General features: G+C 45.3%; 1 protein-coding gene across 6 annotated transcripts in view; it reads left to right on the top strand.

Moving 5' to 3' along the window:
* The window catches only part of casp7 (caspase 7, apoptosis-related cysteine peptidase), a 76,840-nt gene that overhangs the window by 13,166 nt on the left and 47,176 nt on the right, over window positions 1-16,498 (top strand). For 4 of the 6 annotated variants that reach the window (XM_072479427.1, XM_072479429.1, XM_072479428.1 and 1 more), the window contains exon 2: window positions 2,386-2,491. The exons of 1 other annotated variant lie outside the window; for it this stretch is intronic. In XM_072479427.1, coding sequence (XP_072335528.1) covers window positions 2,386-2,491 — 106 coding nt within the window. Of the gene's footprint in view, window positions 1-2,385; window positions 2,492-7,960; window positions 8,105-16,498 lie in introns of those variants that run through there. One more of the 6 variants, XM_072479431.1, reaches the window with a different exon arrangement.

Raw genomic sequence — 16,498 nt, forward strand, 5'->3', positions numbered from 1 at the left:
TGATGAATTGGGCTACATTTGTCATGATATGCAGACATGCACATAATGAGATAAAGACAGGCAGCTAATGAACACAGAGAACAGGACATAACCAATCAGCAGGCAGAACACTTGGGGGTGGTTTCCCACTATAAAAGGCACGAGGCACTCACACTCCGCCGCTTTCCACTGGGGACATCTACAGAGTGAGTCAGGGTGGATATATCACATAACACCTCCAGCACGTGCCTAAGAGCTAGTCTGGTTCAGTCAGACAGATTAATCACACTTAGGTTAGCAGAGAGTCGAACTCATAGAGAACTGTGCTAACTGTGTGACAGGTTCAATAAATCAGATTGAACTAACTTCAGGGTCTGGAGTATCTTTCAGTTAAAGCTGCATCCAGTTGCAGCCCGTGTTATTTCAGTGTGCCAAACACGACAACATTCACAACCTTTTGTAGTTTCCTGCGGTCTTGGGCAGAGCAGGATCCATACCAAGCTGTGATACAGCTAGAAAGAATGCTTTCTATGGTACATCTGAAAAGTTGGTGAGAGTCATTGCTGACATGCCAAATATCCTTAGTCTTCTGAGAAAGTAGAGTGGTTGGTGGGCCTTCTTAACTTTAGTGTCGGCATGGGGGGACTAGGACAAGTTGTTAGTGATCTTGACACCTAAAAACTTGAAGCTCTCGACCCTTTCTACTTTGTTCCCATTGATGTAAACAGGGGCATGTTCTCCATTACGCTTCCTGAAGTCGATGACAATCTCCTTCGTTTTGTTGACATTGATGGAGAGATTATTGTCGTCGCACCAGTTCGCCAGATTCTCTATCTCTTTCCTGTACTCTCTCGTCATTATTTGAGATCCGACCCACGACTGTGGTGTCATCATCAAATTTGAAAATCGAGTTGATGGGAAATTTGGCCACACAATCATAGGTGTACAAGGAGTATAGTAGGGGGCTGAGGACACAGCCTTGTGGGGCACCGGTGTTGAGGATGATCATGGAGGAGGTGTTGTTGCCTATCCTTACTGATTGTGGCCTGTGGGTTAGGCAGTTCAGGATCCAAACGCAGAGGGAGGAGCCGAAGACCAGGCCACGGAGTTTGGAGATGGGTTTCCTAGGAATAATAGTGTTGAAGGCTGAGCTATAGTAAATAAATAGGAGTTTGACATAGCTGTCTTTGTGATTGAGTGCTGGGCCAGGGAGACGGTGTCTGCTGCGGACCTGTTGCAGCGGTAGGCGAACTGTAGTGGATCAAGGCAATCCGGGAGGCTGGAGTTGATTCGTGCCATGACTAACCTTTCAAAGCACTTCATAATGATGGGCGTGAGAGCCACTGGACAATAGTCATTAAGGCACGCTGCTTGACTTTTCTTTGGTACAGGGATGTTAGTCACCTTCTTGAAGCAGATAGGGACCTTAGATTGTTGTAAAGAGCGGTTGAAGATGTCTGCCAATCCCCCCACCAGCTGATCCGTGCAAAACCTGAGTGCTCATCCGGGAACCCCATCCGGGCCAGTAGCTTTCCGTGTGTTGACCTTCGGGAAGGCTGCTCTGACATTTGCAATGGTGACCTCAGATACAAGTTCATCCGAGGCTTCAGAGAGTGCCGGGTGTGCTCTCCCTGACCTCTGTATGACAGACATTCTTATTTTACCTTTTGAGCCCCTACCCTCTTTATCTTTAACTCCTGTAATTCTATGCCCTATTGATCTCCACTTTACTTATGTAAATATCTGTTCACCCTGCTACCAGGCTAATATGCACAACAAAAATCCTCAGTGCAGCTGAATCCATATCCATTTCCTTTTATCCAACTCTTTACTCTTCATTTTATTCCGACTTCCTGACACTAGATTATACGCTCAAATCCCAGAGTGAGGCTTAAATCAATGACGATCTGATTCCGAAGCCTGTGTACTCTGCCAATATCTGGACCATATGCCAGAAAGAAATGGGGAAATTAGCAAGTCTCGTGGCTGTTTGTCATCCATTGCTAGCTGCAGGAAGTAGACGAGTAGATATTAGTTCACAAAATAAAACTCAAGGTGAATGTTGAGGAATTAAGCCTTGGAACAAAATGATCCAAACTTTATTTGAAGAGACTGTGTACTACGTGGCGTATACAACTCGCTGCATGTGCAAGATACAATTAAATTACTAGGAGTATGACTAATTTATTTTTTGACAAACTTTCTGAATGATATGAATTTGTTAGTGGTGACTGGTTGGTTATACATTTAAATTTGTTTGAACTATTTAGTGAAGAATAATCATGTTTATTCAATTTCTCAAAGATAAGTATTTCCAGCTTCATGTGAGCACAATTTAAGTTCAGAGATTTTAAGCATCCTGGTATGGTCAGTTAAGTTACATGAATAACTCTTGTCATGCACTAGATATGGCTGAAAAGGAAGATGTACCAGAAAAAGAGGACGGCGACAGCGCTTCGGGAGATACTGTTGATGCAAAGCCAGACAGAAAGTTCAGATTTCTAGTATTCAAGTAAGTTTTAAATGTAGCAGTGGTCAACTTGGCTACCATCATGTTTCCTGGCATTTGCACTTTGCGGAATGCCTCGTGCCAGACCTGTTTCCTAGGCTCTGGTGTTCAGAGACGATCTGGTACTATCTATCCAATGCTGCACAGACTAGATGCTGGAATTGAGTAGAAGTCATTATCCTGTTGCAATGCTTTGGATTCTCAAGAATTCAGAGTGAAAATAAGAAAAGGTTAAGCCTCACAATAAGGTTACAAGCTACTCGCTATAAGCTTCATAGAGCACTGTATTTGCTAAGAGTGACAAATACTGTTGTGCGTATTGAAGATTTTTACTGTCAATGGCTTCACTTTTTGGCTGTGCATCAATTAAGTGGTATTGCCAAGCCAAAAGCTGTGTAGAATCATCGAATCCCCGCAGTGCACAAGGAGGCCATTCGGCCCATCAAGTCTGCACCGACCGTCTGAAAGAGCATCCTACCTAGGCCCACTCCCCCACCCTATCCCCGTAACCCCATCTAATCTCCACATCCTTTTCTGAACTGCAGAGAATAGAAGTAGATGAGAAACATCAAATTCTAGTTCATAGAGGGACTTCATTCAGCCGATTATGTTGGTGTCGATTCTTTGCTGGGACAAAATTAATCTTATTTCCCATCTCGCCCTCCCCTTCATCCTCAGCTTCAAATATTTGTCCAATTTCCCCTTAAAAGATCTGATGGTCTCAATCATAACTCCTCTCCATTGCAAAGCCTTCTCTGCTCCACTATTTTTCTGCATAAATACATTTCTCCAAACCCTTTCATTCGCTCCCTTAGTAATTGATGATCTCCCAACAGAAGCACTGTATTGAATATCAAGCCCCTCAAAATTTTCTCTCTTGTCCCCATTACATTTGAAATAGTCCTAATTATCTGCATTCCCTCTTTTAAAAAAAATATTTTTATTGAAGCATTTGTAATTTTCACAGTTTTAACAATTTAACAAATTTTAAACAACTGAGCGGACGACACACTCAACAAGATTAAAATAAAATAACATACCCTACTGCCTCTCTGCCCTATCATCTGACCACCTGTATGTTAAGCTCCCTGTCCTTGTCTTACACTACCATGCCTCCCATTTTCTTCCCCCCTCCCTTTTCCCCTCCCCCCTCCCCTCCTCTTCCTGCTGACATTCAATTTTCCTTAAAGAAGTCGATGAACGGCTGCCACCTCCGGGCGAACCCCTGGGTTGAACCTCTCAAGGCAAACTTAATTTTTTCCAGATTAAAAAACCCTGCCATGTCGCTAACCCATAAGTCTGACTTTGGAGGCTCCGAGTCCCTCCATCACAGCAAAATCCATCTCCGGGCCATCAGGGAGGAGAAGGCCAGGACATTGGATGAATTAACTCTCCTCAAGGCCTTTTCCCATAGTCCGACTTCCAACTCCCCTCCCAACTCTTCCTCCCATTTCCTCTTCATCTCCCCGATTGGGACACCTTCCCACTCCGTCAATTCCTTGTATATCTCCGAGACCCTCCCCTCCCCAACTCCCGTTTTTGACATCACCTTATCCTGTAGTCCCCTCAGGGATAGGCGAGGGAAGCTTGGAACCTGCCTTCGAACAAAGTCCTGTACCTGCAGGTACCGTATTCCGTTCCCACCCGGCAACTCAAAGTCCTCCTCCAATGCCTCCAGACTCGGGAACCCCTCTTCAATGAAGAGATCCCCAAATCTCTCAATCCTTGACGCTGCTGCATTCTCTCTTCTTAACTATAATTTTGTTTTCTTGGTATAGCCTGCACTTTAAGTCCATTCTAAAAGCTCCTCAGCCAGGTTATCCCAAAAGTGACAGGGTGCTGCCATCAGGGTAGCCGGAACCCCCACCCTCCCCAAAATGCTGGTCCAATCAGTGGACTGGCAGTGGAGGAGCTTCAGCAGCGTCACCAGGTGCAGTGGCCATGTGTGTCTTCACAACCAACTTAATGGGATCCGAGGCATTTGAGCCAGTCAGGACAGGTGGAGGAAAGCTCACTGAAGGCTGATGTTGCTGATGCTGCAAGGGCAGCCATTGCTGCTGGGGCTAGATCTAGACATTTTGAAATGTTAAGCATCACCCACTTTTTGTTTTCCAATTGACTTAGGAAGGCAACAAGGATGGATGTGTCGGCTGACCAATGGCTGGAGTGTGAGGTCAAATCGTGATAAAGTCTCCAGGCATACATTTGCTCACAGCTTGCAACCCGATCATCAGGGTTTACCTAGCAGTGTCCCCACCTTTCCACATTGTGTGACCCCAACACCCCTCCCCCACCACCCACCTCTGGCAAAATGGCAGCAGATGTGGGGAGGGGCCTTTCATTGGCCAAGTGCCTCTGTTGGGCTGCAGATGGGCAGGCTTTTCGGTTTCTCGCAAAATGGCATAGCAGCACAAAGGCATCTCCCTGGACGCCTTCCCGTGCCACTTTGCCTGCCTTTCCCTCCCCAAAGGCCCTATAAAATTCAGTCCCGAGTGACATTCATGCACTAACACAAAAGGATTTGTAATTCTTATTGTAAACCTCCAAATAGCTTGTCAGACACCGGGAGAGCTGCAGATATCGGACAAAGTTTTTATTAGAAATTTGGTTGGATGATAGCTATTGGAATGTACCATTAGAAACTGCAATAATGTAGTCACTTGATTAAAACCTTTTTGGGAATACACGTGAAAGGCAGACTCTCATATCCTAAACCATTAACCAGAAGGTTGCAATCAGCTTTCTTTTCCAGAACATCTCAGTCACTTTTGTATTTATGCTGTCACATTGTGTTTTTAAACATATACCTACCTATCTTGTGAATGGGTAAAACTGTTTTAAAACCTGATATACTGAGGTACCCCTACAAATCTGTCTTCTCCTTGCTCAGCTCCATCCAGCAAGTTCAGGTAATCAATCATCTGTTTAATACTTGGATCAATGGTGCTCAAGGAGTGAAGGTTTTTGAATTCCTTTCCTTGAGTGTCTTAGGATATTTAGACTACTCTTCTGTGGGATCTGTTTGTCACTGTGTATCCTGCCAGTTGTCTGCTTTTAGACTGCTTAAGCTGAAATGTGTATGATTGGGCGAGGCCACACAAGGTTAAACAAATTGCGACACTATGCCAAGGCAATCTTCTGAGGAGTGGCAACCCTGTTGGATTGGCACACCACTCCTACGTTTTTGCACCATACCAAAGATCTGCATTCCTGGTCGTGACCTCTGATCCCGGCTTCTCCAGAAATGTGAAGCGTACTTGAAATGGAACTGATTCTTCATAGCACTTAATCATCTGGGAAAGACACCCTCTTTGTTTTTTTACAATGCTTGCTTCCATATTGTAGTCAGAAAAAGGTTTCAGTGTCCCAAAGCTTCTTTGAAAAGCTAAGAAAAGAAGGTAAGTTTGTAAGTGGATAGGGTGCCAGATGAGTAGGGTGGCATATGGATGAAAGGAGTAGGCGGAAGAAGTAGGCGGGCAGGTGGGTAAATGAATAGGTTGTCCGGGTGGAAAATCAGGTTTGGAGAAGTTGTCCGGTCCATTTGAAGGGCCATTGGATGGTGAGGGCCAGTCAGCGGAAGTGGGTGTTGGGACTGGATTGGGAGGAGTCAAGTTGGTGGGGGCCAGTCAGGTTGAGTTGTGGGGGCTCATGGGGGTAGCTGTGGAATCTGGGCACAGATTAGTGGGTAAACAGTCGGAGGGAGGGCGATTTGAGGGGGGGCTCAAGCAGAGAGTCGGGGGTGTTATGGTGAATGATTGGGGGTCAGTTGTATAGCTAGCCAAGAGTTAGGCTAAAGTTATTCTGTCTAATATTTCCTGGGTAATTATCCAGTCGAAACTGTCCAAAATCCTGATTCCTCCTTGCTCAGAGTTGGAGACATTTGTGCGGGGTCCCAGGGAACAGGGGACTTGCCTATCAGGAGTACAATCTTCCTGGGCAATTGTGCATTGGGACCTCCGAGGGGCTCTATAATGCATCTTCCTGGGTACATCCGGTGTCCGACTATCTCGAGAATGGAAGATCTGGCCAAATGCATTTATCCATCCACTGAGCTAACTTTTTTGCCTGAAATGGTTTGTCCAATGATTTGCTTATCTGAGACAATGGCTATTAAAACCTCATGACCTCCTTTCATCTTCCTCTGATCTCTGACCCCAAGTATTGTTCCCTTTCAATCATCTTTGTATGAATAATACAAAGAATTGGTGAGGGATTTAATTTATTATTGTAACTTTGCTTCTATTGTGTCAAAAAAGCAAAGCAACTATTGAACAGTAATGTTACAGTTAGCAATATTCACCATACTTCATTGGAAATCATTGCATGAAATAAACATAATTTAGTTTTTCTGTTACCAAATGTAATTGTTGTAACATGAAAGAATGTTTTTTTTTTTAACCATATTAGTATTTTTTGGGTGTTCCTCCTTTTCTAAAATGTAAATAGGGAAAGTAACATTTGTGAGTTCAGTATAATATGATCTGCCTACATTTGTTAATCACATTTTTGAAGTCTAGTCACCACTGTTAAACTTTCGGGCTGATTACTAAATTGGAGGTAGGGAGGGAGTGTGGTTGCTGTTAAGCCCCCGACGAACCATATGAAGGACCTGATTTGCATTTTTTGACCCCATATCCTCCTCTCAGGCAGTCAGATTGAGAGGCTGGCTGGCTACTGGTCCATGGGCCTCTAATGTCAGGCTGCAGCCAGGGAGGTTTGGGAGACCCCTGTTGTGGTAGGGTAGGGACGATCTGAGTCCAGAACCAGGTCATTGCCATGGGAGATTGGTACGGAGCCAGGCTACAGTGGGGGATCCAGGATTGGGGGAGGGGGAAGGGGAGGGGGGGTCGAGGTTGAAGACCAGAGACGAGGCAGAGGCCTTGCGAAGGAGATTGGAAGGTTCAAGGCAGAAGTGATCAGAGGCCTAATGGAGGCAATAGAAAGGGCTGGGGGTGTTGGCAGGCAATGGGAGGGATAGGTGAAGCAGGAAAACTGGTTGCAACAGTTAAATAAAAATACACTGAACTCCTGCATCCAGCAGTGTTCGCTACCTTCCAGCCAGCGCATTTCTCAAATCCTGGTAAACTGAGCCAGTCAGGGTTAAACTTAAAATGGTGATTAAAAATGCGACATGCACCCTTATAATAGTTAAGAGATAACTGTCTCCCATAAGTGATTTATTTGCCTTCCCCTTTTATCTCTGCAGTTTGTTTTATTGTTTAATGTTTCCTCAAAAGAGAACAAAAAGCCTTGTGTATCCTCCCTACCTGTTAAATTTGTGTGAGCGTACGTTTATGACTTTCTTCACTCGGTTTACTATTGAGAAAATTATCTCTATCAGCACTGTGATTGTCAGCAAAGGTGTAAGAGGCCTGGATGACCTCAGCAGGTTGTTAAGTCACAGGGAGCCCTCTGAATAGTCCTATAGAAAAGTCCAGCGTGACCTGCTGCTGACTCGGTGGGATTTGAACATGTTGAATGGCCTCACTTGCACCATTATTCAGTGTCACACAGAGTAATGGTGGAGCATGACAGTTTTCTGGCCTGTTGCTGTTTCAAATAATCGGATAAAGATTTGCAGATGCAGAGTGGAGTACCAATTAATGTGGAATCCAGGTAAACGATCTTAAACTTTTGCAAGTAGGGTGCCTATAGATGTGCTTCAGTTCAGATTAAAATTCTGAAATCAATGCTGTGTTCGCAGTGTGCTAGAGGCTCCGGGCACTCATGAATTCCTCTCAACAAAACTGAACTGGATTGCCGCCAGTTTCTAATGAGGCCTGTCTCGTAAGGTCCTCCTGTCTATCTCGTTCTTCCTCAAAGTGAGATGAACCTGGTCACGTGTATCATGCAGACATGTTGCCAGGAGTTTGCCAAACGGCTGGACTAAAATGACAATCAACCTAAATATGTCCAAAGCAATTGCTCTTCTAAACGGTTGCTAAATCCCCCCGCACAAACTGACAGATTTTCAGGCGTGTTTTATGATGAGTAGGTTTTATGGTCTTGTTGATAGCAGAGGTCCAAGTAGCAAAGTAGTTTGTTCAATTATGATTGAGATTGTAAAGCTCTTTGAACCTGAATTGGCCAATGATCTGGTGATGCTTATTTATTGCCCCTGCTTGAATCTACACATATTGAAGCTATTTAAATGTTTCTGGCCTGAGACAAGGATTAGGTTTTAGAAAATGTGGCTGCCACCATACTATTTCAAAGTCATTCAAACATCCCAAAGTGACCTTTTTATTTAATATAGTCATAATTCCCATAGTTTCAAACTTTAGATACCAGTAGTTAAGACCTGTAGTTTCCCCTCCCTATTAAAGGATATTTATTACCTCCTTTAAGTTTATCCACCTAAACAAAAAACGAGGAATTCCTGTTGATGAAGTACCACTTTCCTACCAGTAGTGGGTAATGCAGCACACAATCCGGTGGTGTTGTTGCTGTCACCCTCCCAATGCGGAGCATTTTAAATGAGTGAAGCGCCTGGCTTCATTTCTAAACACAGTAACAGGAGGGTTTGAACTTTGAATGTAAAGTAAATGAGGAAATGCACTGTTTAGTAGGGAGGGGGGAGGGGGGGGGGGGGGGGGGGGGTCCCCTAACACTCTCGAAGCAGTCTGTCTGAACTAGCTGCTGTGACACATTACAAACCCATCCTGTTAATTCTGCAAAGATCAGTTAAAGGAGCTTCTAAGTGCAGATTTCACCATCAAACCATTTTTGAAACTCGGGAGGGTTTGATCAGATACTAAATTGCCAGTAAGGTACACATTTCCTTTCTGGTTTAAATTATCACAGAAATTGGTACAGTCTATGAGGTGAAGGAATAGGCAAATAAATTTGAAAAGCTGCTCTGTATTGCAATGTAATTCCATCTGTGGTATTCTATGGTGAAATATATAACACGTTACATAAGGAACATACATTCCAACCCGTGCTTCATTCTAGTTGTGTAGCATCGATACAAACTACAGTAAATTTTGCGTCCCATTTAACGGCTCATCTAATGCCCCTCAAATAATACAGTATCAAAAGGCAAGACACTTTAGATTTTGTCATTCAGTTTTCATAATTTGCAATTATTTTTCCATCAATGTTCATGAAATTTTACAGTGAGCACAATTTTCAATGGCCAGGATTTTCTTGTGGGATTCTGGACCCACACTTGTCAGTCACAAATGAGAACTCAGAAAGCCTGCATTGTGTGAGAAACAGTCACTCAACTGTGATTTTCCCCAAATTAGTCAATTAATGTCTAGAGGTTGAATTGGCTGTCCAATAGGTATAGTGGACAGCCTCTCGAAGCGGGAGGACCAATAGGAGACCCTGCAGCTTGAGAGCGGCAGAATACCAAAATGGACGCACTACCTCCCCAAATGTTTCAAATTTTCAGCCGGGCCACCATTGTGGTGAGGAAGGCCTCGAAGCCTGCCTGGGGTGCTGCCCTTCAGACAGCCCCCGAGAAGACAAGTAGAAAATTCTAGTCAGCCTCCTACGATTGGCCTTAAAATGGCCATTAACTAGGTCAATTAGCTGCCCATCCCTTTGCCGCAGGAGGGGTCGGGATGGAGTCAGGCAACCAGCACATCGGTTAATGACGTCGCTTTTTTAGCGCTCTGTTTCCGGCCTCAATGGAGGCTCGAAATTCTGTCTTGTATTTCTGTAAAATCACATTTATTGAGTTTCAAATCCCTGCTTCAGTCCTGAAATGTGGAATCATTATAGTTTCCTTGTCTTGTTTGTTTCTAATGGAGGAAAGCACAAATACGAGGGATTAGTTAGTAGCATAATTCAATCGACGGATGTACAGTACATCAGCTGGGTTCAGTTGGTGAGTGACCTCTGCATCAGAAGGTTGTGGTGGGCCCAAGCACTTGATTTGTGCTGACGCTTGGTGTTAGTAGAGCAGCAGTGCTGCCTGGTACAGATTTGTTGTCTTTTAAATGGCATGTTACACTGTAATCCTGCTCGCCCGTTGAAGGGAACACCGGGGATCCTAGCAGGGAGCTATTAAAAGAGACGAGGAGATCCTTCCTTGCGTCAAAAAGGCCCAACAATCTTGATTCATCTCATTTTGCTGGTGATTGTTTTTAGCTACCTAATGGCCACTCCACTATCAAAATTATTTTTAAGGCTGAATTGGATAATTGACAATAATAATCTTTATTGTCACAGTTAGGTTACATTAACACTGCAATGAAGCTACTGTAAAAAGCCCCTAATCGCCATATTCAGGCGCCTGTTCGGGTACACAGAGGAGAATTCAGAATGTCCAAATGACCTAACAACACGTCTTTCGGGACTTTTGGGAGGAAACCGGAGCACCCGGAGGAAACCCACGCAGACACAAGGAGAACGTACAGACACCACACAGCCAGTGACCTAAGCTGGGAATCAATCCTGGGACCCTGGCGCTGTGAGGCAACACTGCTAACCATTGTGCGACGTCAAAGGGTATAGGGGGTAAGAAAGAAAGTGGAAGTAATGCCACAATCAGTCCAGCCATGATCTTATTGAATGATGGAGCAGGCTTGAGGGGCTGAATGACCTACTCGTATTTCTTGCATTCATTTGGTCGTACATCTAATTGTACGAAAGCCTTTGTGACATTACTGTTGTGGGGTAAGATGCTGGATAAATGCAAGTTTCCTTTTCGCGTGTTGACTACATTCATGTGGCTGCCTTCTAAGGATTTCTTTCCAATCTCAAAAGAGCCAGCTAAAGATTTTGAGAGCAAGTGTTTAGACACCCCAAAAAAGCTGCAAACCATATTGTAGGACTGCGTGACATTTGAGGTTTGGAAGTTTGAGGGCTGCTCAGAAGCAGATTTACAGTTCATGGCGCCCCACACTCACCCTTCATTTCTAGGCCCCTGGCCTCACCTGCGTGCCCCCACCCCCCACCCCCCACCCACCCAGGTCCAAAATGCAACCCGGCCCCCTCACACTCTCCCTCCTTGTAGGTCTGCAACCCTGGCTAACCCTCTCAGCCACTTTATTTCTTCCTCACCCCCAAGCGCCATCCCCTCAGTGTCTCTCCCCACCCCTCACACTCTCCCATTCTCACAATCTCACTCCCCTCACTTGTTTGGGGTCTTCAAGGCAGCCTCCTTGCTTCATACATCATCTTTTCATGGCTAAGACTTGATTCTGGGCATCCTGCCTCAACGTTGCTGGCCTGCCCTGCTCAAGCTGCAAACCTGCTCACCTTGCCTGCTTCACTTGGCGGCCGGCTTCAGCTCATGGTGACTTTTGGCATCTCGCGCTTCGTGGCTCGCTTGGCCTTAGGCACCCTGTAACTCCCTGTTGCTGGCCTGCCCTGGCCAAGTCACAAACCTGCTCGGCTTTCACAAAAATGAATTAACCTCAGGAGCCTCTGCCTCTCCCTCCTCGCCTAGTTGCCTCTCTTTGTTCCTCGCGACGCGTGCCTCAAGTTAAGCATCCATACAGATCAGGCTAGTGTTTTCCCGCTCTTTCCGACTCGCCAATCAGAATCTGATTTTGCTCTGCATTGCCTAATGATCAGCAAATGCAGAGTAATCAGGCTCTGATTGGATGCCCAGTGCATTGTCCCGCATGGGGCCCTCCCATTGGTCGGGGTCCTGTGCCTAGGCAGGGTGTGTTTCATTATAAATCTACCTCTGCTCAAGAGGTATTGATTCTGAGGTATCATTGCCTCCCAAAAAATTGGTCAACAGAATTTGCTTTGCTTTCTACCCATGGCATTCTCCAACCTGTGCTCAACAAGAAGAACCTCCTTTTGCAAAGACTCACTCCTGCAGCCTGCCACGGTGCGGGCATTTCTGGACCTGGTTACTTCAAGCTTGATAAATCCTGCTATCTTGACAACATTTTAATGTCTAGCTGCAGGAGCCAAAAAATGGGGCAAAGTGAAATTGCTTTCTGAAGGAAATCTACCCTCCAGAAGCCACTATGGGCACCGCTGCACGTGGAAATTGTGAAAACCGACCGTGGCAGCAGTCTGCAATTTTTAGTACAAGAACTTTTTTGTTAAACTTTTGCGAAGCTATGAATATTAACCAGCTCTAGTTAGGGTGCCGCATGATGGCATAAACTGAAAGTGTGAACATCTTGTCTGCTTAAGATCTGCTTTAATGTTGCAATAAAAGCGCTAATCGAATTTTTAATAAAACTCGACTGACATTTGGAAAGGGGAAACTGTTTCACATTTAGGACAGTTTTTAATGCTCTCCCCATGGTGAGTTTGGCAGGTGGGGACCCCCATCACCTTCCTGCCATTGCCCTGACATAAGCCCATGGTGGTGCCAAAACTGAACACCCTACTCCAGGTGTTGACTTTGCCTGAGTGCATCCAGATGTTTTATCCTCAATATATTCCAGCCTTTTCCCTATGACAGATGTTAGGCTAACTGGCCTGTAATTTCCTGCTTTCTGTCTCCCTTCTATGTTGAATAGAGGAATTTGTTACTTTATAATTGGATGGGACCGTTCCCAAATCTAGGGAATTTTGGAAAATTACAACAATGCATCTGTTATCCCTGAAACTGCTTCTATTAAGAGCCTGGAATGCAGGCCACCAGGAACTGGGGTCATACTTTAGTTCCAATAGTTTTGTAATGGTGCTTGTCGACATGTGTAATAACCCCTAGGAGACCCATTAATTGATCTGCCCGAGGGACTAATGGAATTTGAGCTCGCCCAATAGTGGGCGGAGGTCCACCAGCTGGGGCTCATAGAAATTGCCTCATAAAAGCCATCCCGGGTTGGGACCAGCGAGAACAGTAGCCCCGATTGGGACATTGGAAGTGTAAGCCACGTTGCAGCCTTTACATTTGTTGTCAAACTAAACTTCTTTTGGATTTATCTTCTTGGGACTCCTGAGCTTTTGTAACACGGAAGTGAATTCTTCAGCGTTCATTCTCATTTTTGAGGTACATTTTCATAACTTTTAACTGCCTTTAGTCTATTTCTGCAGAACAGCACACAGTGATATTTCAGAATATCCATGGCTAGTGTAAGTGCTGCATGATGCAATGTTTCAAAATCTAACAATTCCAGTCTCATTGAAATGAAGCCATTATGTCTTCCAATCCCTTGCTCCGTTTTGTATAATCCAAAAGGACTTTGATCATTCTGTAATTTGTTTTGGAGCTATTCCTGTAATTGGTGTGACATTAGACAAATTATTTACAATTGACGCTCGGCAGTGTATAGCTAGTGAGAAGGCTTCTTTTCCCAAGGATATTGGCCTAAAGGTCAAAATTCAACCTTTTTGGTCAGTATTTTCCCTGCCAGTTTCTGAATGCTGCCATCAAGCTCAAATGGGAGTCAGAAGCCCTTGCTGCATGGGTTAACAGTCAGTCAATATGATTTCACCCGGGATAGCCATTTAACGACCATTAGGTGAGCTCGTTGTTCAAGTAAGGAACGTGGGTGGGCTCTTAAAGCTGATGGGACAATCAAAGGCCTTCGAGCCAGAAAGTAGCAGCAGGATGTCATAACCACTGAGTGAAGGGCACTTCAAAATGTGCATTCCCTCTCTCCAACGTTTTCAAACTTTATGTAAAAAATGGCCTTTGCAGCTGGACCACGACTTTATGGTGGAGATGGGGGTGGGGGGGGGGGGGGGGGGGGGGGGGGGGGGGCAGGATCTTCTTCCACAGAACAAAGAACAATACAGCACAGGAACAAGCCCTTCAGCCCTCCAAGCCTGTACCGGTCATGATACCAACCTTGTCAAAACCCTCAGCACTTCCTTGTGCCGTATCCCTCTATACCCATCCTATCCATGTGTTTGTCAAGATGTCTTTTGAACGGCATTAATGTATCTGCTTCCACAACCTCCTCTGGCAACGCGTTCCAGGTAGCCTCTCCAAAGCCTCCACATTCTTCTGGTAGTGTGGCGACCAGAATTGTGTGCAATATTCCAAGTGCGACCTTACCCAGGTTCTACACAACTGTAGCATGACTTGCCAGTTTTTATACTAAATGCCCCATCCAATGAAGGCAAGCATTCCGTATGCTTTCTTGACTACCTTGTCCACTTGTATTGCCATCTTCAAAGACCTGTGGACCTGCACGCCCAGATCGCTCTGACTTTTTATATCCCTAAGTGTTTTACCATTTACGGTATATTTCCCCTCTATGTTAGACCTACTAAAATATATTACCTCACATTTGTCCGGATTAAACTCCGTTTGCCATTTCTCTGCCCAAGTCCCCAACCTATCTATGTCCTGCTGTATCTTCTGACAATCCTCAACATTATCTGCCACTCCACCAACCTTGGTGTCATCCGCGAACTTACTAATCAGACCAGCTACATTTTCCTCCAAATCATTTATATACACTGCAAACAACAGAGGCCCTAGCACCGATACCTGTGGAACGCCACTAGTCAATACCTTCCATTCAGAAAAACACCTATCTACTGTTGCCCTTTTCCTTCTGTGACCGAGCCAGTTCTGTATCCGTCTTGCCACCTCACCTCTGATCCTGTGTGACTTCACTTATTGTACCAGTCTGCCATGAGGCACCTTGTCAAAGGCTTTATTGAAGTCCATGTAAACAACATCCACTGCCCTCCCCTTATCAATCATCTTTGTCACCTCCTCAAAAATCGTGATCAAGTTAGTGAGGCATGACCTCCCCTTCACAAAAGTCTCCAGTGTTCCTGGCATGCTGGGCAACGTTTCACCACTCTCTCTTAATGTTGCCGTCAATTCCAGACCACCACACATAGCTCCTTGCAAGTGTCTTCATCTTTGAGGTCCCAGATGTACACTATGAAGCTTCTGCAGGATCGTCTCTTGACCAGACTGTGGGGTGACCACGCGAGCTCCCCATAGGAGGATACCGTCCTCCACCGCTGTTGTATGATGTAGGCTGCTTGGTGCTTCCCTGTAACGTGCTGTGCAGGATGAGGTGGCATGGTTTTGCCAACGTGGGATCCCTCTGAGTCCAAGTACGAATCTGCGTGGCCGTCACTGGGAGAGTGTCCCATGAAGTTCAGCGTTTCCACAATCTCGTCTGTTACTGGTGGAGATGGCTCATAGGCAGCGGGAGAAGACTGAGGGCATCAGTGTTTGCTACTCGATCAATTTATTGAGGCACAACCTCCCCTTCACAAAACCTTGCTGTCTATTGCAGCTGTACAAACTTTGGTAAGGCCACGTTTGGAGTACTGTGTACAGTTCTGGTCGCCTCATTTTAGGAAGGATGTGGAAGCTTTGGAAAAGGTGCAAAGGAGATTTACCAAGATGTTGCCTGGAATGGAGAGTAGGTCTTACGAGGAAAGGTTGAGGGTGCTAGGCCTTTTCTCATTAGAACGGAGAAGGATGAGGGGCGACTTGATAGAGGTTTATAAGATGATCAGGGGAATAGATAGAGTAGACAGTCAGAGACTTTTTCCCCGGGTGGAACAAACCATTACAAGGGGACATAAATTTAAGGTGAATGGTGGAAGATATAGAGAGGATGTCAGAGGTAGGTTCTTTACCCAGAGAGTAGTGGGGGCATGGAATGTGGAAGTAGTTGAGTCGGAAACATTATGGACCTTCATGCAGCTATTGGATAGGTACATGGATTACGGTAAAATTATATAGTGTAGATTTATTTGTTCTTAAGGGCAGCACGGTAGTATTGTGGATAGCACAATTGCTTCACAGCTCCAGGGTCCCAGGTTCGATTCCGGCTTGGGTCACTGTCTGTGCGGAGTCTGCACATCCTCCCCGTGTCTGCGTGGGTTTCCTCCGGGTGCTCCGGTTTCCTCCCACAGTCCAAAGATGTGCAGCTTAGGTGAATTGGCCAATGATAAATTGCCCTTAGTGTCCAAAATTGCCCTTAATGTTGGGTGGAGGTGTTGACTTTGGGTAGGGTGCTCTTTCCAAGAGCCGGTGCAGACTCAATGGGCCAAATGGCCTCCTTCTGCACTGTAAATTCTATGATAATCTATGACAAAGGATCGGCACAACATCGTGGGCCGAAGGGCCTGTTCTGTGCTGTATTTTTCTATGTTCTATTG

This window comes from Scyliorhinus torazame, chromosome 16 (assembly GCF_047496885.1).
Source record: "Scyliorhinus torazame isolate Kashiwa2021f chromosome 16, sScyTor2.1, whole genome shotgun sequence".
NCBI classification, from domain to species: Eukaryota; Metazoa; Chordata; class Chondrichthyes; order Carcharhiniformes; family Scyliorhinidae; genus Scyliorhinus; species Scyliorhinus torazame.